The sequence below is a fragment of the Octopus sinensis genome, linkage group LG10, assembly GCF_006345805.1.
Source record: "Octopus sinensis linkage group LG10, ASM634580v1, whole genome shotgun sequence".
Classification (NCBI taxonomy): Eukaryota; Metazoa; Mollusca; class Cephalopoda; order Octopoda; family Octopodidae; genus Octopus; species Octopus sinensis.
In genome coordinates this window covers 75,322,171-75,347,158 of record NC_043006.1, presented here as the reverse complement: position 1 = coordinate 75,347,158, position 24,988 = coordinate 75,322,171, and the positions used below count along the sequence as shown (strand labels likewise).

Here is a 24,988-nt window from a genome sequence, read left to right as displayed (position 1 = left end):
GCATTTATTATTTTTTTTAATATGCATAATAAGGGTAAGGACAAAATATTTCAAGAGGAATGTATGCATATGCAGTAATAAAAGAAGTTGAAAAACTTCAGTTAATTGAGATTATCTATGCAATTAGTATATAAAAACTCTCTCTAGAGGTTTTGTTTAAAATATCAAAAAAAAAAGAGAGATAACTATGATAATATCAGCCAAAAATTTTGGAAAATCAAGACAAATAAGAATGGATCTTGAGCTTAAAGTTAACTAGTGAAATAAGACACTTGGAGATCAAACTAATTGTAATGAGGTGTGTGTGTGTGTGTGTGTGTAAAACAAGTTATCTCCTAAGATGAAGTTAAATGTCCTGAAAACCATTTTGCTATTAACGTTATAATCATCACTGTTTTTGTCAGCATCCATTTTAGATTTAGTTACTGGGTATACCTGATGACTTGTAATTAAAAACATTTTTATAATCACAATCACTAATTGTTTAAAGAAAAAGACAAAAACTATTTTCACTAAATCATTACTCTTTTTACTTGTTTCAGTCATTTGACTGCGGCCATGCTGGAGCACCGCCTTTAGTCGAGCAAATCGACCCCGGGACTTATTCTTTGTAAGCCTAGTACTTATTCTATCGGTTTCTTTTTACCGAACAGCTAAGTTACGGGTAATGTAAACAGACCAGCATCGGTTGTCAAGCGATGTTGGGTGGGACAAACACAGACACATACACACACATATATATATATATATACACATATACACGACAGGCTTCTTTCAGTTTCCATCTACCAAATCCACTCACAAGGCTTTGGTCGGCCTGAGGCTATAGTAGAAGATACTTGGCCAAAGTGCCACGCAGTGGGACTGAACCCAGAACCATGGGGTTGGTAAGCAAGCTACTTACAACACAGCCACTCCTAAAATTTACATTTCGTATTTAACTAATGACACATTTTAAAATTCCTAACCCAAAATTATATTTGCATTCCATATTTTAACTTACACATTACACACACACACACACGTATATACATAATTAACACTACATTTAGTTTAATTAAAATTTCATATCTTATTTGCATATCCTATTTACACTTTCTAGTTAATTTTAAACTCTATGTTATATTTACATATATTTTAATTTACAAATAATTATTTATACTTTATTCTTTATTTACATTTTACATGTTGCCTTCATTTCAAATTTTATTTTATCTAAAACTCATATCTTTAAACTTCGTTTTTAGTAAACTGTGGTGGCAAAACGTCTGAGCTACTGCTACAAACTCCAAGGAATACTTTAAAATAAGTTCTACGATATGAACTAACAAATAATGATAGAACCAATGGCAGAGCCTATACGTGGTCGCTCAACGTGCTAGAAATAAAGACAAAATTTTCCAACCATTTTTTTTTTCTTTTGAAGAAAAAAAAAAAGAAGAAACGAGCTGTATGAACAATATAGTCCACATTTATTATATCAATAAAATAAAATGCGTTAGTCATGGCGGGAACGTCTCTCTTCATAAGTTCTGTTCAATCAGGGTTGATGTAGAGTTAAATAGCAACATGCAGAAGTGAGTTTTTTCTCTGACACATTCACGTCTGTCTGATGACACATCGTGATCCAACAGTAAAGAATAAAAATGGTAACCACCGAAAGACCTTACCTTATTCTCCTCCATTATGTCATGTAATTCGGCTAAAGTAGGTCGCCGTGAGCGATTCTCGTAACCCTCGGGAAAGGGTTCCAAGAAAAAATGATCCAAACGAGGAAGGGCTTCAACGGTGTTCTGTCCGAAAGTCGAGTAGCTTTCTTTCGCGGTAAGAATAGGGTGTCCGTTCGCCACCCCGGTAATAGATTCGGTGTCCATATCACCTCGGCTATCGTACCGGCCAGACTGTCGGCATTGGCGACCCAACGTCGGCGAAGGCGAGTTCAAAGACTGGGTCCTGGAGAGAGGGGCACGAGCGGACTTCCGATGCGCAACTTCGGCCTGTGCAGCGTTGTCGTCGTGGCTGGTACGATGCGGAGGAGACTGGCAGGGAACACCAGAAAACTGCCCCTCCGCTTCGTTGGTTTTGTGAAACGGGGTCGGTTCCGAACGTTCGTTAGGCGACATAACTGGAATAGTTGTCGGCGGGTTATGACGGACACACGTATCGAAGTTGTCCGGTGAATGAACACTCTTCTCAGCGTATCGATCCCTTCCGTCGTAGCTGTCCGTTGAAAACTGTCTCGCTTTAACTGAATCAACACGCGCGATTCTGAAACGTTGTTTTCCGTACACCGTTTCCATCTCGTACTTTTCGGCAGCTTCGTGTTCGTTACTGCTACTATTATTACAGTAGGGCTTCGTCGAAGCCATCCCGTTTTCAAAGTTGGTCTGGTTCCGATCAAAATTCGATGAATATGCAGGTGCGGTGGTGTCGTTTGTACGCGCAGAAGAATCTCTGTCCCTGTGAATGCCTGTGAAGTGATTAGGTGGCGAGTTAATGTTGTCGGAGGTGTTGACACTACGAAGATAACAATCGCGATACGGCTCCATTTTTATTCAATAGAAGATCAAATAATACTAAATAGTAGGCTTATCCGTAAACTGTTCGAGCTTCCTTCCACACGAGAGAGAGAGAGTGAGAGAAAAAAAATTAAACGTAGGAAGAAAGGAACGTTCGGATTTCAGAGAGTAAAGTTATATCGCTGGTAGGTTCTAATGGATATATATGATATCAATATATGTGAATAATGTAGGCAGGCTATTTCGCTTACTCAACGACATCCGGAGACAATGAAAGTAGAAGAAAATGTGACAGCGAAAATAAGCGACAACAACAACAACATCAAAAGCAGCATGGACAATCCGATGGTGGCGGTGTTGATGATAGAAGTGATAGCAGTAGCCGTGTGTTGAAAGGAAAAAAACAAACAGCAATGAGTAGGAGGACAACTGCCAGCCAGGTAACAAGAAAATTAAAAGAAAGGTAATAACAATTGAAAACCCAGCGATGATATTATTCTGAAAAGAGGAAGTTTAATAGAGAAACCTATTAAAAATTATACAGAGTGACTTAATTATTGTTGTTGTTATTATTATTATTATTATTAAATAACATTGAATAGTGCTAATCTAATAGTCTCTTTCATATACATACTGTATTTTTGCCTTGAAGAAGGAAGGAAAAAAAAAACGGGGGGAGATGAGGTTGTGAGAGGAAATGGTAAATAGAATTAAGGCAGAACTTTTTTTCCGAATCTCCGCCTCCAGGTGCGATTACTGTGGGGGGGAAATTTTACAGCGCGCGCACCACAACGCTCCTCCTACTACCATCATTCGCGTGTGCGTGAAGAAGAAGAAGAAGAAGAAGAAGAAGAAGGAGGAGGAGGAGGAGGAGGAGGAGGAGAGAAGAAGGAGGAGGAGAATAAGAAAAAGAAAAAGAAGGAGGAGGAGAAGAAGGAGAAGAAGAAGAAGGAGAAGAGAAGAAGAAGAAGGCTTTCCTGAATTTTTCTTCCTGACTTGTCACTTTTTTTTTTCCTTTTCCTTTATTTTTTTTTCACGTGTGTATGTTGTTGTGGCTTACATAATTAATATCGACACACCAAAACTAGAATTGGTACACTTGGTATAAAGAACCGAAGCGACAAGAGCCCTAATTTGAGTGTTTTCATTTATTTATATGACAAAAAAAATAAAATAAAATAAAATAAAAAAAAACCCAACTAAACACTATTACTTACTCACTCTCTTATAAAACACGATTTAAATATCAACAGCAAAGGAGGGGGTGAAATGTATAAATAAATAAAATAATATCCCCCCACACACACAGACACACAAAGAAAATACTATACTTAAAAATACTATAATTAATGAAGCCTCAATTAACACTACTGAATATCCTGAGAATTCACGTTGTCAACGAAAACGGACCAACATACACACACACACAGTATATATATATATATATATATATATATATATATATATATATATATATATATACATCTCTATACACACACACCCTGAAATTCACAAGAGTTGATGTAGTCCGTCGTGGGAAGGGAAGTTTCTTCCGGAGGTTCAGTGGATTTCGATAAAATATGAGAAAGTTTAGTGAAAATCATACACGGAGATAACAGGCGGCAGCGAATCGTCGATTATGATTTCTCACGTCGAGCGCACAAATGGATTGGTTTTCTGTTTGTTGTTCGATTAAACGTACTAACCTACTCGATGGCTTAGCTTGCGAAGTGGCTGAATGTTCCACAGACCGTGTGCAGCCTTAACGCAGTTCTCGAGTAGAAATCGTAGAATTACTGGGACACAGCATGTGAAAAGAGTTCAACTTTTGAATTACGCGTTCAGATTTCAAATTTATTCGTAATTTGATTTTGCCCAAGGCGCCAGGAAGTGGGATCGAATCCGGGACGTCGTTATTACGGAGCGAAATTCTCAAACGCTCAGCTAGGCCTGGCTGTGTGGTAAGAAGCTTGCTTCTCAACCACGTGGTTTCGGGTTCAGTCTTTCTGTCCGGGCCTTGTGAGCGGATTTGGTACGCAGAAACCGAAAGGAGACCAGTGTGTGTATGTGTGTGTGTGTGTGTGAGTGTCCACCACCATCCATTGTCAACCGGTATTGGTGTGTTTACATTCCCGGAGCTAAGAGGTTCGGCAAAAGACATCGTTAGTATAGGGTCGATTCGTTCGGCTAAAATTCTTTCAGGGTGGTGCTATAGTATGGCCGCATGTCTAATAACAGAAACAACTGAAAGATTAAAAAAAAAGGATATGCAAACACGTATGCACGTATGTATAGACGTGGAGATAGATAGATAGATAGATATATAGATAGATAGATAGATAGGGACAGAGAGAGAGAGAGGGAGAGGTATTATTTCTAAGTTGCATAGTTAAAAAAACTTCGCTCCTCAGCTACATGGGTTTGATCCCAAAGCGCAGCATCTTGGACTAAACGTCTTTCATTATAATCTCAGCTGATCAGAACCTTCTGGGCGAGATTTCGTAAACGGATACTGTACGGAAACCCGCGGTGCACATGTATAAATGAGTGGAGATATGCGGGGACGCGTCTGTGGACGCGCATGTATGTGCGTATATGTAACGCATGTAGACATCGACGGAAAGTAACCTAAAATAATAGATAGATAGATAGATAGATAGATAGATAGATAGATAGATAGATAGATAGATAGACGGACGGACGGACAGACAGATAGATAGATACAGAAAGACAAACAGACAGGCAAGCAACAGAGATACAGTCAGATAGACAGGTAGAGACACAGTCAGTCAGACAGATGGAATACCGAAGTAGTAATAGTGGAATATCCATCCGACTCGGTTGTGTCCGTCTACGGCCGACTCACTTCGTCATTTGTCTGTCTCTGAGATCGACGAAAGGATCTTGTAATGTAAAATAATTGCATTTGTTCAAGAGTCGGGCAAAACGCTTTATGCTATTTCTTCCAACTCATTTATACGTTCTGAGTTCTAATTCTGCAAGGGTCAACTTTGCCACTTATCCTTTCATAGTCGATAAAATAAAGTGCCAGTCAAGTACTGGAGGGGTTGCCATCAACTTGTCCCTGTCCCTCATTTCCGGCCCTGTGCCAAAATTAGAAGATAGAAAGAATTTGTTTTAATTACTTCCATTTTAGCTAACAAGCCTAACACAAATATTGATTTCAAATGTTGTCACAAGGCCAGCAATTTAGAGGGAGGAGGTTAGTCGATTACATCGAGCCAGTGCTCAATCGACCCCTAAAAGATGAAAGGCAAAGTGAAATGCAGCAAATTTCTGTCCGGGAATATCAACTAGAGTTAGGGCAGCGAGCTAGCAGAATCGTTACTGCGTCGAGAAAAGTGTTCTCCATAGAGACGAACACCGCTCTTCCATGTAATCGACTTAGATGTTTTCTTAACATGAAACCAATGCTGGCCTTAATTCTCTCTCTCTCTCTCTCTCTCTCTCTCTCTCTCTCTCTCTCTCTCTCTCTCTCTCTCTCTTTCTATATATATATATATATATATATATATATATATATATATATATATATATATACTTTATTAAAAAGCAGCAAAAATATCACAAAAACTCTGAGTAACAGTTTTGGTGATACTTTTGGTGCTTTTTAATGAAGCATATTACACTACCTCTGTTATTTGAGTACTAGTTATCTCCGCAGTGTCAGTTGGGGTAATAATATTAAGTAACGAGAAGATGGATTTGATATTAAACTCTATTCAGTACAACATTCGTTTCAACCCGTTTTGCTATTGTCCTTTATGTGTGGAACTCTGTTCAACATGTGTTGCACCCATTTTGCAGTTTGGGTCTCATCAGGTACATCCATAGATAAAGTTGTGACAAGATCTTTAGTGAGACACAACTTTATGTATGGATATACCTGATAGGACGCAAAATGGATGCAACACTACATGTTGAACAGAGTCCCACATATAAGGGACAATAGCAGGACAGGTTAAAAGGAACGTTCTACAGAATAAAGTTTAATACCAAATCCATCTCCTCGTTACTTATATATATATATATATATATACTAGCAGTATCGCCCGGCGTTGCTCGGGTTTGTAAGGGAAATAACTATATAAGCATTTTTAGTGAGTTATAGCAAAAAATGCATTAAAAATGGAATAAAAAATGATGGTAATTTTTTTTTTAATCGTTGACTCATCGTAGACATTTTTAGAGAGTTACTTCCCTTATATAATAGCGAAAAATGCATTAAAATGGAATAAAAAATGATGGTAATTTTTTTTTTTAATCGTAGACTCATCGTAGACGCGCGCTAATACACAGAAGGGCTCGATATGAATCACGACTATAAGATACCCGGTTTTGGTTACACTGCACCGCAAAATGTGGGAGTAGTTAGGAATCTAAATCGTAGGAGACAGACACACAACCTTACTTTTATATATAAAGATTTGTGCAACAACTAAAACATTCGGTTGTGCAAATTGTTTGCACAGGAAACCTGCCCTGTGTGGCGATAATTGCCGTTTTTGTGGATCTGTTTCAGCTTTTTTTTAGCGATTTCTGTTTTGGCGACTTCAAGACATGAAGTCGTTGTTCTAAAAGAACGCTGGTCTCCTTGACAACGCATTACGACGTTGATTTCCTTACACTCCCTTCCCCACAGCTTCACGAGGGAGGGAAGAAGGGGGAGAAGCAACACAGGTGCAGGTGTGAGCGTGGACGCCAACTCCGCCGCCATCGACACACGAAAAAATATGCATTAAAATGGAATAAAAAATGATGTTAAATTATTTTTAAAATCGTAGACTCATCGTAGACGCGCGCTAATACCCAGATGGGCTCGATATGAATCACGACTATAAGGTACCCGAATTTGGTTAAACTGCACCGCAAAATGCGGGAGTAGTTAGGAATCTAAATCGAAGGAGACAGACACTCACACAACTACAGTTTTATATATATAGATATATAGTATGGAAATATACTTGAATAACAAGTGGTTTGATCTGAGATCGTGTGCTGAAACAAAAACAATTGCAGCGTGGATGATGTTTGTAAGCCATTTAAGAACACACAAAAAGTTCGTTAGATTCACTTCGAAATTTGAATTTAATTTGTGTCAAAATATTTTCGTCGCTTTGAAACCTGGACCTGTTGTTCACAGACATGCAGCACGAAGTTTTGTTAGTGAACAGGTCGCGGTTTCAAAGCGACGAAAATATTTTGACACAAATTATATTTAAATTTTGAAGTGAATCTAACGGATTTTTTGTGTGTTCTTAAATGGCTTACAAACATCTTCCACGCTGCAATTGTGTGTGGTTGAAATTTACAGAACAGCAAAAAAATGAAGACAGGTGTATGAACAACAAGCAGGTGTATTAGTTTGACGTTCGGGAAAGTGATAAAGTCTTTTACGTTTCGAGCCTATACTCTTCAACCGAAAGGAATAAGAGAAATTAAGCAGAGAGAGAAAGAATAAAAAAAAAAACTTGTGGATTTAGCGGTCAAGCATGGTGACTGGTTGGAAAAAAGGGTTTGACAGAAAAGGTAGTAAAAAGGGAAGATAATAAATTACTGGTGATCCCAGAACGAAGGTGCACGATCGTGTATGTGTATGAGAGAATGTGTGTGTGTATGAATAGAGGCTAGTGACTTTGACGTGTGTGGATATGTGCGTGTGTAAGTGTGTGCGTCTGTAATGTGTGGGTGTGTAGGTGTGCGGATGATGTGTGGCTGAGCGGATGATGGTGAGCGATGTGGGTGCTGGGAAGTGGTCAGTGCTAGTGTGTGGAGTGGTGTGGGTGGCGTGATGTGGTATGGTGGTGTGGTAGGCGTGATGTGGTATGGTGGTGTACACACACAGACGTAAATATACAGACACATACGTATACGCATATATGAACGTATTTATCTACATATACACGTATATACATATTCATAAAGGTACACACATATACATATATGCATACACACACATTTTTATTAGTTTCGATAGGCAAAAAGTTATAAGAGTGACTCGAAGGCTATGAGTTTCGTGCTTAGGCCACTGATGTGCTTTTGCAATTTTCAAACGATTAAAAATGAAAAGTGTATGTATTCGTTCGTTAAATTCTATTTCTCCAATTTGTTCCACTAAACACACACATACACACACAAACACACACACACACGCACGCACGCACACACACACACACACACACACACACACACACACACACACACACACACACACACACACACACACACACACACACACACGTATAATCATGGTGATATAAGGTCATTAATCAATGAAGACCAGCGAGGTGTAACAAGAAAGAAATTGAATTTAAGTTGCCGGTAATGGCCTTGCAACAGAACAGAAAATAATTCGAATCGAAAGGCTTCAAACTGATATGATTTAGTAGTCCTCTGTGTGCGTGAGCGCGCGTCGTGTGTGTGTGTGTGTGTGTGTGTGTGTGTGTGTAAAGGTTATTTTACATTTTTTTGGGTTTTTTGTTTTCATATTTCATATTAACCAGCCTACAAACGGCCTACACATATTAAAGGAAGGATGTCAACAAAGAAGATATGAGAAGGAAATCATCACAGTGTAGGATGCAGGCGTAGCTATTTGGTAAGAAGCTTGATTCTCAACCATGCGGACTTGGGTTCAGTCCCGCTACACGGCATTTGGGGCATGAAATATCTTACAGCGTGTTCCGATAGCTCGTTGTTGTTAGTAATTAATTAGTGGTGGTAAGTTTTACCCTTCAGGCAAGTTATCTCTTAATACCTCCCAATCCCCGCTATGGCATGGGGAAAGCTGAAGGGCCGAAGTACTTATGACTGAAGTCTATAACTATTAGTAAAGCTACGAATGGCCCTAAATGTGAAATGACAGCAACATATGACAAATGAATGCCTCTATGGAGACCTGCCGAAAATTAGCGAGAAGATCAGGCAAAGACGATGCGACTATCTGGTAACTGCGTGCGCCACCCTGAACTTTACGTTGTGAATTCAAATCCTGCCGAGGTTGACTTTGCCTTTCATCCTTTCGGGGTCGATAAAATAAGTACCAGTCAAGTATCGACTTCCCCCTTCCCTCAAAAACTGCTGGCCCTGTCCCAAAATTTGATACCATTATTTTTTGTTTTTTTTTAATAATTTTTAAGGCCTAAATAGATGCGTACTTTCTGGCATATTCTTCGCAAGTTTCAGAAGATTCGTAACTTGGTACAGCCGCCACCAAATTGATGGTAAATCTAGTCACTTGGACGCCGAGATTGCTTTCCAAACAGTAAGTGGCACTTATTCTTTAAGTGTGTGCTTCTTATCATACCACCCCCGCTCTTCTAACTTCTTACAGTCTCCTTTTAAAAGAAACGTTTTTAGCTTCGAATAGGAAAGATTCAGAATTTGCAAATAATTCTTATGCAATTTAAATTTCTTTGAATGTATTTCATTTCCTTTTGAAGTGCAAAGTGTATAACCATTGCTTGCATTCGTAAATTTATTTTCATCTTCAATAAACTGATACGACAGTCTTTTAAATTTGCAGAAAAGAAGTAACAAATGATTTCAAATGACAACGAAATATAATTAAAAAATAAAAAAAAAAAGCAAAGCAATGCATGTGTATTTGGAATATTTATTATTATAATCGGGCAATGCAATTGGTGGAAGTTCCACGTTTGCGTTCTATAGAAGACTAGCAGCATAGCCCAGCGTTGCCCGATAAGCAATACCCTTTACCTTTTTACCCTTTTTTGTACTCATTGAACCATTATTTTGTAAAATGAAGCCTAAAAGGCATTAAGGCATTCAAGACACCGTTCCCTTGCATGCATAAAGAAAATCTATGACAGTCAAAGTGCATTTTCTGGTTTTGTTTAGCACACCCAACCCAGTTCTGCGGTGCTTTCCAGTAATAATGTATCCTATTGGAATCAAAAGGGCCATATAGCTCCTTGGAGCAGACATGATGCTTGCTGTGAATTAAAAAAAAAAAATTCCTGCCAATTTGTTAAAGATATGTCGAAAAATATGTTATCTTGAATTTGAACGCAATTCCCAAAATGGCATGATTTTATCGATTTTTTCTGATGGTAAGGTTAAGGTGCTTGAAAACTAACGTCAGAATTAATTTCTTAGAGTAACATTAAGCTTCACCATGAGTTTGGTGAAAATCGATTGCAAGTTGCGAAAACTACAACAGAAAATGTGTTGCATATGATAAGCTTAGATTCTCGACCCCATGTCGAATTTATTGATTTTTTTCAGAACTGGGGGAACTTTTCAAAATTTTCGCTGCGTTAGTTTTGAATTATGACATTGGGCTATGTGTGTGTCAGGTTTCATCAGAATCGGTTGAAAGCCGTGGCCAGGGTGAGGGTACAACCTGACAAACACACAGACAAACTGCCTTTTATATATAGAGAGAGATTAGTGATGGGCAAAAACTATCGATGTTCTTCAGGAAATTCTAGGCATCGGCGAGAATCAACTGGTAGGTCAGTTCCGGTAGACTTTCGGGTCTGAACCCATGGACAATTTTGCAGAAATCCCTAGCCTGGCAGTGCTACAGGAAGCGGAGGTGGCACTGCTCGTTCGAGATAAACTCTTTAGATACAGAAGTACCGTCAGTCAGATCTGCCCGAGATCCGTGTACAGAGCGACGAAACCGTTCAGCACGCATTCGTCCTATGCCCGAGCATTGTTGACTTATGGAGTTACATCGAACATCTGATATTCGAGTGTAAGGCAAGGCGGATCCGGTTATCAGCCGAGACTACTGTAGAGATCATCTCGTAGGGCAAGGCGAATCCGGTTATCAGCCGAGGCCTCTGTAAGGATCATCCCGTAGGGCTGGGCGGATCCGGTTATCAGCCGAGACCACTGTAGAGATCGCCCTGTAGGGCAGGGCGAATCCGGTTTTCAGCCGAGACCACTGTAGAGATCATCCCGTAGGGCAGGGCGGATCCGGTTATCAGCTGAGACCACTGTAGAGATCATCCCGTAGGGCAGGGCGGATCCGGTTATCAGCTGAGACCACTGTAGAGATCGTCTCGTAGGGCAGGGCGGATCCGGTTATCAGCTGAGACCACTGTAGAGATCATCCCGTAGGGCAGGGCGGATCCGGTTATCAGCTGAGACCACTGTAGAGATCGTTTCGTAGGGCAGGGCGGATCCGGTTATCAGCTGAGACCACTGTAGAGATCGTCCCGTAGGGCAGGGCGGATCCGGTTTTCAGCCGAGACCACTGAAGAGATCGTCCTGTAGGGCAGGGCAGATCCGATTATCAGCCGAGACCACCGTAGAGATCGTCCCGTCACCTTTTACTGGCCGAGAAGAGCGAGCAGTCTTTATCTTTCATTGCTTCGAGATCGATAAAATAATGTACCAGCAAATGTACTGGGGTCATGATATTGACTAAGCCTCTTCCTTCAAATTTGCTGGTTTGAGGACAAAATCAGAAACCAACATAAGAGCGTAAGGAAAAATGCTTAGTGGTATTTGTTCGAGTCATTACATTCTAAGTTCAAACCCCACCGAGGTCAGCTTCGCCTTTCATTTCTCCGGGGTCGAGAAAATGAAGGACCAGTCGGACAAAATGCTCAGTAGTATTTCTTCTGACTCTTCACGTTCTTCGCCCAAATTCCGGCGACGCTGAATTTGCTTTTCCTTCTTTCGGGATCGAGAAGATAAAAACTAGTCAAGAAAAATACTGGAATCGATGTAATCGATTTGTCTCATTCATCTTAAAATTGCTGGCCATGAGCTTAAAGTTGAAACCACTATTTTATTTGAAAAAAAAAATTGTTAATTCTGAATCTCTGATCAGAAAAACCAGATTAACCACCACCACCACCACCACCCCACCTCTATTTCTATCTCCTTCCTCCTCACTCTCTCTCTCTCTCTCTCTCTCGAAGAAGAAGAAGAAGAAGAAGAAGAAGAAGAAGAAGAAGAAGAAGAAGAAGAAGAAGCAGAAGAAGAGAAGCAGAAGAAGAAGAAGCAGAAGAAGAAGAAATACTGAGAGTGGGCGTGAAAAAAAGAATTCTACATTTAAACGAAAGGCTACTGAGTGGGTTTCATTCCAGAGACTAAAATAGCATAGGGTTGATTATGATAATCCTTTACAAAGCCCTTCACCAGATTACTAATCTCAAGCACGTGGAGCATTTCACCCACATGGAGCAAGCACGCACGCACGCCTGCACGCATGTACGAGAATGCTTCCAATAAAAGAGATCTAACTGATAGGATTGTACCTCAGCGAAAAGCTTTTCCACCTTTGGGTTACATTCTCTTCCAGTCTGTGACAGAACTAACAAGGTTTCTTCCAACCTGAATTTGACTCCCACTACATTCTTAACCTAATTTACTAGCACTCATGCCCTGCAATCTAAAACTTCTGCGGCTGTGTGGTAAGAAACTTGCTTCTCAACTACATGGTTCTGGGTTCAGTCCCACTGCGTGGAACCTTGGCCAAGTGTCTTCTACGATAGCTTTGGGCAGATTAAAGACTTGTGAGTAGATTTGGTAGACGGATTTTTAAATAAATGACTACAATAAAAAGACAAGAAAAATATCACCTTCCGGTCCCGTGCCCACTTTTAGGAGAAAATAAAGTCAGGTACATCCCTGGTAGATAAGGCGCGTGGCCAAGTGGTTGAATGTGTGGTTCATTATCGTTAAGTCATATGGGATCGATTCTCAGGCTAGGTACCACTTTGTGCCCTTGAGTAAACTTAGACTTAATACTTTGCTCGGTTTTAACATTACCACATGGGTCCTTGGATGCTTTTAACGGAGTTCATTCTTAAGCAAGCACTTGGAGACCAGGTCTTCGATTTAAGGATACCATTCTCCCAGAAGTCACCGAGGCATGGTTAGAGGGTCATAAACACAGACTCAACTCCTGACTAAAATATTAATTAACAAAAATAAAAAATTCATTTCACGCTGCATCAGACGACTCAGCTGAAAATATGCATCCGAAAGAACGAGGGAATTCCCTGCAACAGACTGGCGTCTCTTCCAGGAGGGATTGTACTCTTGAACTCTCTCAGTTGCTTCAACGCCACTAAATCCGAGATTTGAAACTTGACACAGACTTTGATATAAGTTAACTTCTGTGACAACCACTTGTATACGAACAGTGTGTAGGAATATCATTCGAAAGTACGTCAGTTTGTGCGTGTATGGAAGGCACTTTTGTTAGTGAGAGAAGTACTTTAGAATTCGTCAAATGAACTGTGTTATTTATCTGGCATGTCTAAACTGTAAAATCGATAGATAACAACATATGTCGAGTGGAATCCGAAAGTTTCACGTCAATAAGTGTCTACCATCAGACAATCAGATATACGCGCGCGCGCACATCCGTAAGTGTATATACACATAGACACGTATATACATAAACACACACACATCCATATATATATAAACACATACATACCTATATGTCTACAAATAGATATACATGCACACATAATACACACTTGCGCATGCATACACATAAACACATACTCTCTCTCTCTCTCACACACACACACACACACACACACACATACATACACACACACACACACGCATACACACACAGACACAACTTATGAATGAATGCGTTGGCAAGAAAGGAGGATTCCTTTTCGGAATAAAAAGAAACCCACGCGGCAAAGTCATCAAGTAAGGAATAAACTTACGATTCCTTCTATACATTTGTTAATGCCTCTTTACAACAGACATATCAGTCGCGACTTACAACACCCGTCTCAATTAAAACAGAGGATCTATCTTACATATGTGTAGTTCTATTGACACAATGTAATAAGTATGTACTATGAGAGCTCTGTTTGGTTTACCACTAAAGCTCTGGCTTCAACTGCAGCTGAAAAAATATTATTATTTATCTAACCCTTTTTAAACAGTTGATGTGAATTTACGCACGCAATGTACATGCTTTAAATCGGTCGACGTAATTACGAGCGTGAGTCAAAAAGTTATGCCAACACAGGGACATGTACCATACATCAAAATGAAGCTGGTCCTCTGTGGATCACGTCCCTACTTCTCAACATAGTCACCGTTTCTCTCAATGTTCCACCTTCGAATGAGACCATTATCCCTGCGCTGTAAAATTCTGTTGACTGTTCTTTAAGCCACTTCTTCACTACCTCCACACTCATCAGATTTAGCGCCTTCAGATTATCATCTCTTCGGCGCCACGAAAGAAGGTTTGAGAAGCAAACATTATTCCAGTGACGAGGAAATGAAAACTGTGGTGAAGAAGTGGCTCAAAGAACAGTCAACAGAATTTGACGGGGCAGGGATACATGCTCTCATTCGAAGGTGGAACATTGCTATTGAGAGAAACGAACATTTGTACGGACGGACGAGTTTGTGGAAATTCAAGAGAAGGCTCTGATTCAAACAATACAACCTGATCAAACGTGCCCGCTTTGGAGTCAAGGTTATTAAGTATGCCAGTCAACTGGCAGAGCCTGTGGGTACACGTGGAATTACAAAATCTACATTGGTCAGGATAGATTATATCTTCTAGCGTTTAATCAAGCGTCAACTGATGTCATGTTGTCTCTGAACGAAAACTTGCTTGATAAAGCTACAATATTTATATGGGCAACTGGTTTTCTAGTCCAAACCTCTTCCAGCAGTCGCAGGCGGGGACTGAAGCTGAGAACGCACAGGAAAAACGTGTCACCCGATCATCACAAGATGAAACTTCGAAAGGGGGAAGCAGCGTACCGATGCACCGATAGTGACATTCTCGCTCTAGTGTGGATTGACAAAAAAAAAACAAACATCTGTATGTTACCCACAATGCATTCTGCAAGCATGGAGGACACTAAGAAATAAGACACCGACGGTAATACCATAATGAAACCGAGTGTAGCTATTTCGTACAATGAAGTTTTGGGTGGGGTCGATCGCTCAAATCCAGCAGCTGACACAACACAAATCGATGAGAAAATTTGTGAAACGGTACAAAAATATTTTCTTGTATTTAGTTGACACGTGTAGTGTCTTGAACTCACATTTGATTTGGCAGATGTTTGGCGGTGTGGGGGATAGATTGATATTCAGGAATCTATTGTTCCGTGAAATGATAGAAGCATCAGACCTGCCAAAGTACAGAACGCGGACAAATGCGTTCTGACAAATATTATTATTATTACTATTATTGTTATTGTTATCATTATTATTATTATCATTGTTGTTGTTATTATAATTATTATTATTATTGTTGTTATTGTTATTATTATTATCATTATTATTCAGGTCACTGTCTGGAATCGAACTCGGAATCTTGGGGTTAGTAGTCCGCGCTCTTAACCACTACGTCATATGACACCTAATGAAGGCTGGAAGGTATATCAGCAAAAACGTTGTGTTAACAACAAACAAGATGAGGACAAATATCCATCAAATGTAAGTAATGTAAATAATGTACATAATTCCTCATCTCTTAAATATAGAACTGTATCTCCATTATGTATTGCATACTATGGCCAAAAAAAAAGCAAAGCAATGACAAATTTCAAGGGGAAATGAAGGTGTGCGTCAGCGTATGTATTACGCTCTCTGAACACCTGTTGTAAAAGGCACCCATTACTGTCACATCTGTGAAAAATGCTGTAGGCCCCTAGCAGGACTAAACAAGCCAAATTCGTCCTACCGTAAGAGAACAATCAAGCGACCACATTATTCGAAATCGTAGGGAAGCCAACATATTACGTGGATTATCTGGTATTATTGGAGATAAATCTAAAGTGGCGAGCTGGGAGAATCGTTAGCGCGCCGGACGAAATGCTTCACAGCATTCCGTCCGTCCTTGCGTTCTGTGTTCAAATTCCGCCGAGGTCGACTTCGCATTTCATCCTTTCGGGATCGATGAAATAAGTACCAGTTACTCATTGGGGTCGATGTGATCGACTTTATCCTTCCTCCAAAATTTCAGGCCGTGTGACTTGAGTAGAAAGGATTATCAAAATTAAATCCCTTGCTTGGTATTTCTAAAGGCGGCGAGCTGGCAGAAGCGTTAGCACGCCGGGCGAAATGCGTAGCCGTATTTCGTCTGTCGTTACGTTCCGAGTTCAAATTCCGCCGAGGTCGACTTTGCCTTTCATCCTTTCGTGGTCGATAAATTAAGTACCAGTTACGCACTGGGGTCGATACAATCGACTTAATACTTATGTCTGTCCTTGTTTGTCCCCTCTGTCTTTAGCTCCTTGTGGGTAATAAAGAAATACGTATTTCGTCTGTCGTTACGTTCCGAGTTCAAATTCCGCCGAGGTCCACTTTGCCTTTCATCTTTTCGTGGTCGATAAATTAAGTACCAGTTACGCACTGGGGTCGATGTAATCGACTTAATCCGTTTGTCTGTCCTTGTTTGTCCCCTCTATGTTTAGCCCCTTGTGGGTAGTAAAGACATATATATTCCATATGTGAGACTCTATCGCCTATGTATTTACCACAGATATACCACATTTTTGGTGAGATTCAAAACCAGAGTAATCATTTTCCTCCTATACACAGAAGCAGCGGCAACAACATCGATGCAAAATATGAGACAACCAATAATTGCAAACGGCATCAATATAAAATCATTCCAAAGTAGCAGTCTGTCCTTGTCAAAATATCCGATGACTTCGGCAATTTCTGAACGGCTAATCTGATTTAATTAAAACTCAGGACTTGAATTGAAATAACAAGCAGTTGCTAAGTTTAACATTCCATATATCAACCGATATCAGGACGTTTTAATGGTATTAATCTCGAGCTTCGATAAAGTCGAATTCATCTCATAAACCAATGACACAATCAACGAACACATTTATTTATTCGTTTATTCATTCACTAATTTCAGTGATGGAATTACGGTTATGCAAGAACACCACCTTCGGGAGGCGGTCATTTAGTCGACCTTATCGACCCCACTCCATACTCTGATATTTTTTTTAGTTTCGTATTTATTTTATCGCACTCTATTTATACAAGCGCTAAGTCATGAGAGAGTGGAGGCGCAATGGCCTAGTGGTTAGGGTAGCGGACTCGCGGTCGGAGGATCGCGGTTTCGATTCCCAGACAGGGCGTTGTGTGTGTTTATTGAGCGAAAACATATAAAGCTCCCCCGAGGCTCCGGCAGGGGGTGGTGGCGACCCCTGTTGTACTCTTTTGCCCCAACTTTCTCTCACTCTTTCTTCTTGTTTCTTGAGTAACGCTGCAATGGACTGACGTCCCGTCCAGCTGGGGAGGGAGACACATACACCATAGAAGCCGGGAAACCGAGCCCATGAGCCTGGCTAGGCTTGAAAAAGGCGCATAAATAAAGTTATGAGAGAGAAAGGGATACAACACTAACTTTTGGAAGGGTGTAAACATGATTACAGAATTTCATCTGCCACTGGTCAACTTAAGACGTAAGAGACACCTGTATGTGTGTATTATGTAAATATATGAGCGCGCACCTGTGTTTGTGTATATGCACATCATAATTACACATCTATGTGTAGTATTAAGCAAAAACAAATAAACATACATGGTATTTTATGCTTTCTAAAACATACACGCGTTTTGTTAAATTAATTGTGAAGACTATAGAATTGTTTGTTGAAAATTATGTTATAATTATACACCTCTTCAGTGGTTAACAAGAAATACCCGAACTTTTTGTTACGTGTAGTATTTCACAACGCATATATTCTACACACACACACATTTTTTCATTTAAGCTAATAACTCCCTGAACATTGGAATTTCTGAAAGAATGAATCCTATTGAATATGACATTAAATTATCAATAATGTAAATCAATTCATGATTTACAGGCAACATACATTTTATAGTTCTTCCTGTGTTTACAGTTAGATGTGCAACTGTCACTGCTCTACATAGAGTATGTTAATACAGTCTACTTCCAGCTAAGTGGTCTACTTAGCAGCATTCACGATTACGATAAACAAAGTATAGGAAAAACGATCTTTTCGGTTTGAACGGCAGTTTTTTCTAGCGGTGTCATATGAAATTGTCACCCATAATTATGACCCTAGTATCGATCTATTGCATTTCAATCTGTGTTAGGGTTAGGGGAAGGGTATCTTTTTTTCTTCACAAATGTAAATAAAGCCAATCTGTTTCTTAAACGAGGGACATATTCATACGGCACAGAATGTTTTCACCTCAATAGACGTCATTGATTGGTTGAAATTGTAGAAATTGAAGAAAAAAAAACAACAAATATCTTACAAACTATAGAATTTTCTCAATAAAGCCAAGAGAAAAAGATGTTTTATAAACACATTCTACCAGTATACGAAGTTTAAAAGTGTTTAGTTACGTGGAAATTATTTTTAAAAACTGCCGTTCAAACCGAAAAGATCCGAAAAGCAGGATAAATACAACATGCCGTTTATACCATTTGTTTCCTACGCTCGTTTCACCATTGTTACTATCGGCATCTTCTGCAACGGGTATTAACAGTGCATTTGGATACAAATTCATAACGGTTCTTCGGGAGAACATTTTATTGTATAATGTTGAAAATTTTAGGCTCATCTTTTTTTATGAAATCTATCTCACAAACTTTATTTGGAATGTATCATTTAATATAAATATAACTGATATATTTTGAAACTTCTTGGAATAATTTCCCTTTTAAAAATGCATGTTGGGAGTAAGACATGTATATAAAATACGCACACGTACAAAGAAGGAACATATTCTATACCAGTAGGGGCAGAAAATTTTGTACTAACCATATTCTTGTTACCTTAAAGGTAACTTTCAGAGATGGAGTTCGACCTGACGTCGAAGGAGGACTTTCCCGTGATGGGAAAAGGTGAAAAAGAGGAAAATCAAGTACCCAGGCAATCATTCTCGGCCGCGGTGGGCGGCGCCATGTTGGAGATAGAATTCAAGATTGAACAACTGTACGAATATAGGAATTTGGTAAAACTAGAAGGAGGAGAAATAAGGCTTGTGCCGCCGCAAGCGAAGGTGCAAGAATTAAGGAAAAGATCGTAATCTATAAAGTGTACAACTTTAAAGAAAAAAAGATCATGGAAGTAAAAAACGAAACCGTTGAGAAATGCTTGGCCCCGGTGTGGGATAAAATTCGCCATATAGTGAGAGGTGCACGAAGTGCCACGATCGAAGCACACTTTGACACGGCAGAGGTGGCGAAGGAGGTGTCGTCGTTGACCCTTAAAAACGACGACATCATGCTGCTACCCTCGTATATGGGGAAGAGAACCGCAAAGGTAACGGTTGAAGACATACCCAGAGGATACGACACCATGTGGGTAGCAGCGGCGGTCTTACATGATGTGGAACGCGAAATGAACATACTGCAAATGAGAAGGAAGGAAGCGGTACGTTGGAGGGGTCAGACTCTGGAGCTCCTCGTACAGGCAGAGAACAAGATCTTGGAGAGCCTGCCTGACAGGATTTTTAACGAGGATGGCACGTCCATGAGAGTGTCGGTGGAAGGACGAAGACCCAGATGCTTCAAGTGTGGAGAAAAGGGTCACGTCCGTTCCAATTGCATCAGGAAAAAAAGAACAGAAGAAGCGGCCCCTCCAAGTGTACCCAATGCGGAGGGAGAGGAAGCTAAGAAGAACAACAAAACGACAAAGAAAAATACGGAAGCAAAAATAGACCAAATAGAACCGATGGAATACACCCAAGTTACGCACAAAAGAAAAAAAGAAAATACCCTGGACTCCCCTCCCCAAACAAGGAAAAAAACAACTAACACTGCAGACACACACATTAAACAAATCCCCCAACCCTACCCCCACGGCACTGTTTTCATTGGAAAACAGTTTGCCAAGCCCCTCCCCGTAAAACAAGATCCTAAAAAATGTTTATTGAAAAATGAAAAAATAATTGCGTTTGATGAAAAAAACGAAAAAGTTTACAAATGCTGCAAACTGTCGAGGTTCATGCTGTATAGCAGAACCTCAGATGGAAAAGCAATTGCGCGCTTCGCCAAGGTAGGCGAGAACGAATGGAAGGAGGAGGTTCTTCAGGAACACCTGAAGAACCGCCTAATAAGAGATGTCACCAAAGAGGTGTTAGAAGGAAAACTAACAATAACCCCGGCAACCACACCAACCCAGAGCCCAGTGGCAACGCCGGTCAAAGGCCCTGCAGTAGCGGAAGAAAGGGAAGCAGGCAAAATCAGACCGCCGTGCTCCCTTTCACAACCGTGAGTATAATTATTTTCCTCCCTCGCCCACAATGGCCAAGCTGGGCTGTATAAACATACGTGGAATGGGGTCGAAATGGAAACAAATTTGTTTCCTGAACGACCTCACGACACACGGTATAGATGTTGCTATCGTAACCGAGTCCAAGATGAGCGAGACCCAAGCGTTCTCACCTCTTCTAAATGGTTTCGAGAAATTTATTTCTCCTAGCCGAGGAAGAGGCGGAGGCGTGGCAGTCTTCATCAGGAAGAGCTTGGACTTGCAGGTAAGTACTGTCTTTCTGGACCCAGAAGGCAGGCTGGTTGTCCTGGATGTGACTCACGCAAGTAAACAGTCCTTCAGGTTGGTAGCTGTCTACGCCCCGAACGAGGGTAGACAGTCGGGTTTCTTTCGAAGCCTGGAGCCCTTTCTGGCGACGTCGAAAACAGTAATACTAGTAGGGGACTTTAACACTGTCCTTGAAGCGCACATCGACAGTGTTGGCTCAACTAATAGGAAGGGGAATCCTAGCCTCAAGGGTCTACTGGAGAGCTTTGATCTAGTGGACCGTTACCGACTGGATGAGCCGAGCGTTCCACAGTGGACGTGGAGTAACAACGACGGCTCACACAGATCGTACCTAGATAGGATAATTATAAAAAAAGAGATAAGGATACGTTTAGTTGTCCACAATTTCATATTGTACCTTACTCGGATCACAAGTTTGTGACGTGTGAGGTGCAATTAGACAAGTGTCATAGACAGGGACCCGGGTACTGGAAGCTGAACAAGGCTATTTTGAATTGTGAAGACTTCCGTACCCGGATTAAGGAGTTAGTTCAGAGGGCATTGTGCGGCACCGTCATTAACAATAGATGGTGGCACGCCCTCAAAAGAGCCATTCGATTAGAGTCCGTTAGATTTAGCAATCAGATAAGGACAGATAGGGCTAGTCTAGAGGGCGATTTAGTTAAGAAGCTAGACGAGGCAATGGAAGCTGGCTCTGCATCCGGAGTACTGGCGGCAAGGACGGTATTGTACCGACACCTTGACTCCAAACACGAAGGTTGCAGAGTCAGAGCTAAGCTGCGCGCCGGGAAACGAGAAGGTGTTAACGTAGCCGGATGGGCCCGTCGTGTGGAGAGTAAGAGAGGCAACAGAGCCTCAATAAAATCTTTGACTGGCGAACAGGGACAAAAGATCTATGGACAGGAGGAGATGCAAAAGTTTCTTCACCAGCATTTCGCGCGCGCGTTCGGGGGTGGTGGCCCGCTGGACCGGGGGAGTGCCTTAAGGACTTCCTGGCCGGCGGGCCGCGGCTCGCGGGGCGTGAGGCGGAGTGCTGTGAGGGAGCGATCACTCCCGCGGAAATAAGGGAAGTGCTGGCCGAGTGCGCCGGGGAGAAATCGCCGGGGCTGGATGGTCTGCCCTACGAGTTTTACCAAAATATGCCGGATTTGTTCGGGGGAATACTGGCAGGCGTCTACACGAACTGGCAGCAGAACGGGAGAATTCCCAGTTCTGTAAGCCGGGGAGTGGTGACGCTAATCCAGAAAGACCCGAGCAAAGGGGATATGATTAGTAACTACAGGCCCATAACTCTACTTAATGTAGAGTTAAAGATTTTGGCCAAGGTGTTAGCAAAAAGGTTGACGGTTGTCGTGGAGAAACTTGTAGGGAGAGCACAGACATGTGCAATTCCAGGCAGGTCGATCCAGGACAACCTTCACCTTATACGCTACACCTTAGATAGGGTGGGTAAAATAACCGGCAAAGGTGGGGTAATGGTCCACTTGGACCAAAGTAAAGCCTTCGATAGGGTAGACCATGGGTACCTGGCGGCGGTCCTCGAAGCGACCGGACTGGGTCCCGAATTCCGCGGGTGGATCTCCGCTATGTACAGCGGCATCAAGTCCACCGTCCAGATAAACGGTTACCTAACAGAACCGTTTTCGATCGAATGTTCAGTACGTCAGGGGTGCCCCTTGTCACCACTTTTGTACGTATTGGCTCTCGAGCCACTACTGCGAAGGTTGGAGAGGCTGGGGAGTAACTCAGATGGAATCGGAGGTGGGAGGTCGGTCACTGCCTATGCGGATGACATCACCCTCATCGTGTCCAAGGAGGCCCAACTACCTGGTGTAGAGGAGGCTATCAGAGGATACGAGGCGGTGGCAGGAGCAAAGGTTAACAGGGACAAATCGGTCGGCTTGCGCCTCGGCACCTGGAGGAACAAGCCGATATTGTCCAGTGTTGTGGGACACTGGACGGATGGCCCTGTTAAGTTGCTGGGAGTCTGGTTTGGACCGGACTCCCAACGGAGAAGAACTGGAGCGAGGTGACGGGCAAGGTGGAGGCCATAATACGGACCTGGTCCGGAAGGTCTCTGTCCTTGAAAGGAAGGGCGGAGGTGGTGCAGATGTTTATTGCATCCGTAATCACCTACCGCCTGACCGTCGTCCCTTGCCCCGACTCATGGCTTAACAAGTTGGAACGAGCCCTCTTCCGCTTTTTGTGGAAAGGAGGAAAGCCACTTGTGAGACGCTCCGTGTGCTGTCAAGAACCGTTAAAGGGTGGGTTAGGGATGCCTTGGTTAATGATGCGCAGACATGCGTTGAGACTAAGACATCTCTGGCACCACCTGGAAGGTGATAAGGTGTGGAGTCCGTTGGCAGAGGGATTTTTTCCGAGACCGGCCTCCTTAGTTAATTTTAAACCCGGTTACATCAGAAGATGCAATCTGACTCCATGGCAAAAGGAGTGCCGACAGGCACTCACGCTGATCCACAGGACGGGCAAGGCCGGCTGCGGAAATACCACCTCGGCATTTTATAGAGGGCTGGTAGAAGGTAAAAACGATGACGTCCTAGGAGGGGCTCTGGGGTTTGATGAAAACCAGCTTGCCAATCTGTTTAAGAAAACGTTCAGGTCGGGGTATTTGGATAATTTTCAAAGATCCCTGGCTTGGCAGTGCTACAGGAATGCTTTACCTGTTCGCGAAAAGTTATCACGGCACGGAGTTCCAGTGCCACCGACGTGTCCAAGATGCGGGCTGGACGATGAAACCGTTCAGCACGCTTTTTTTCATTGTCGGAAGTTGAACGACTTGATAAGTTACGCAGAACACGTGTTATCGCATCTGGGACGAGTACAGCTGTCGGCTGAGTCTATGATTAAGATGATACCGCCAACTGGACTCTCGAAGGAAGGTGAGGCATGTTTTCACTGCACGGTTGCAGTGGTAAAGGAATGCATGTGGAGAACGAGAATGGAAGGAACCGCGACAGGGTCATTTGTCTCCGGCCCGGCTTGCTCACCTACTTCAGATATCATCTGAGAAGCAAGATGGGACTGGAGAGGAGGACCCTGCCGCGGGGAGTGTATGCGAATAGATGGAAGGAAGTGGAAAGAAAGGTGGGTACGAGAAGGCCAGCTTGACCATGGAGGAGAGAGAGGAAGTGGAAGCTGCAGGGCCTCAACAATTGCCGGGGTGTGAAAGCTCCAGTAAAATCACAAAGGTCAGCTACAAGTGTTTGTAACACTAGTTACGCAAAAACTATTACTTATAACGAATACAAACGAAACTTTTTTTAATCGATTCTCTTAAATTTTCTTGTATGTATGTATGTCCTGTATTCGTCCTTTCTATGTATTAATTTTTATAATTGTAATAAAGAAATACATATTCTATACCAGTAAATTCAAATTGATTCTACCCACGCGTGTTCTCTATTAAGTCATACATATATACAAAACAGCTAAAATATACGAAAACATATGTTAAGATTAAACAAGTTTTAATCTTGCTGTGTGCGAAAAGTGGAAGATTTTTGAGTTAGATACTAAGTTGAGGAGACAAGGCCTGCCAAGACAATCAAACAATTATAATTTCAAGAATAATACAGAGGGTGACTTAAAAGTCTTTTAGCATATATACAATATATAAGTATATATTTAGGCACACAAATATCAGGCCACAGTTCAGCCCAACACACTCAGGCACACACAAATATCAGGCCACAGTTCAGCCCAACACACACAGGCACACACAAATAAAGTCTAGCGAAATTTTTGCTATTACCACTGGGGAAACAGGATAGAGCTTGCATCCATGTAATTCCTCTGTCTTTGTGACAGCACAGGAAGAAGGCAAGCGCACGCAAGGTGGACAGAAAAAGCGCTTCGAAGATACACTAAAAAATTCAGTGAAGAGCTTTGATATGAACCCCGACCCATGGAATGCAAACACAGGACCTCCCTGCCTGGCGA

At 41.6% G+C, this 24,988-nt stretch overlaps 1 protein-coding gene across 5 annotated transcripts in view; it reads right to left on the bottom strand.

Annotated features, from left to right (window-relative positions):
• LOC115216820 (solute carrier family 12 member 2) overlaps positions 1 to 24,988 on the bottom strand; it is a 371,203-nt gene that overhangs the window by 136,470 nt on the left and 209,745 nt on the right. For 3 of the 5 annotated variants that reach the window (XM_036506823.1, XM_036506825.1, XM_036506826.1), the window contains exon 1: positions 1,671 to 2,935. The exons of the other annotated variants lie outside the window; for them this stretch is intronic. In XM_036506823.1, the coding sequence (XP_036362716.1) occupies positions 1,671 to 2,549 (879 nt within the window). In that variant the 5' untranslated portion in view covers positions 2,550 to 2,935. Of the gene's footprint in view, positions 1 to 1,670; positions 2,936 to 24,988 lie in introns of those variants that run through there. 5 annotated transcript variants of the gene reach the window in all.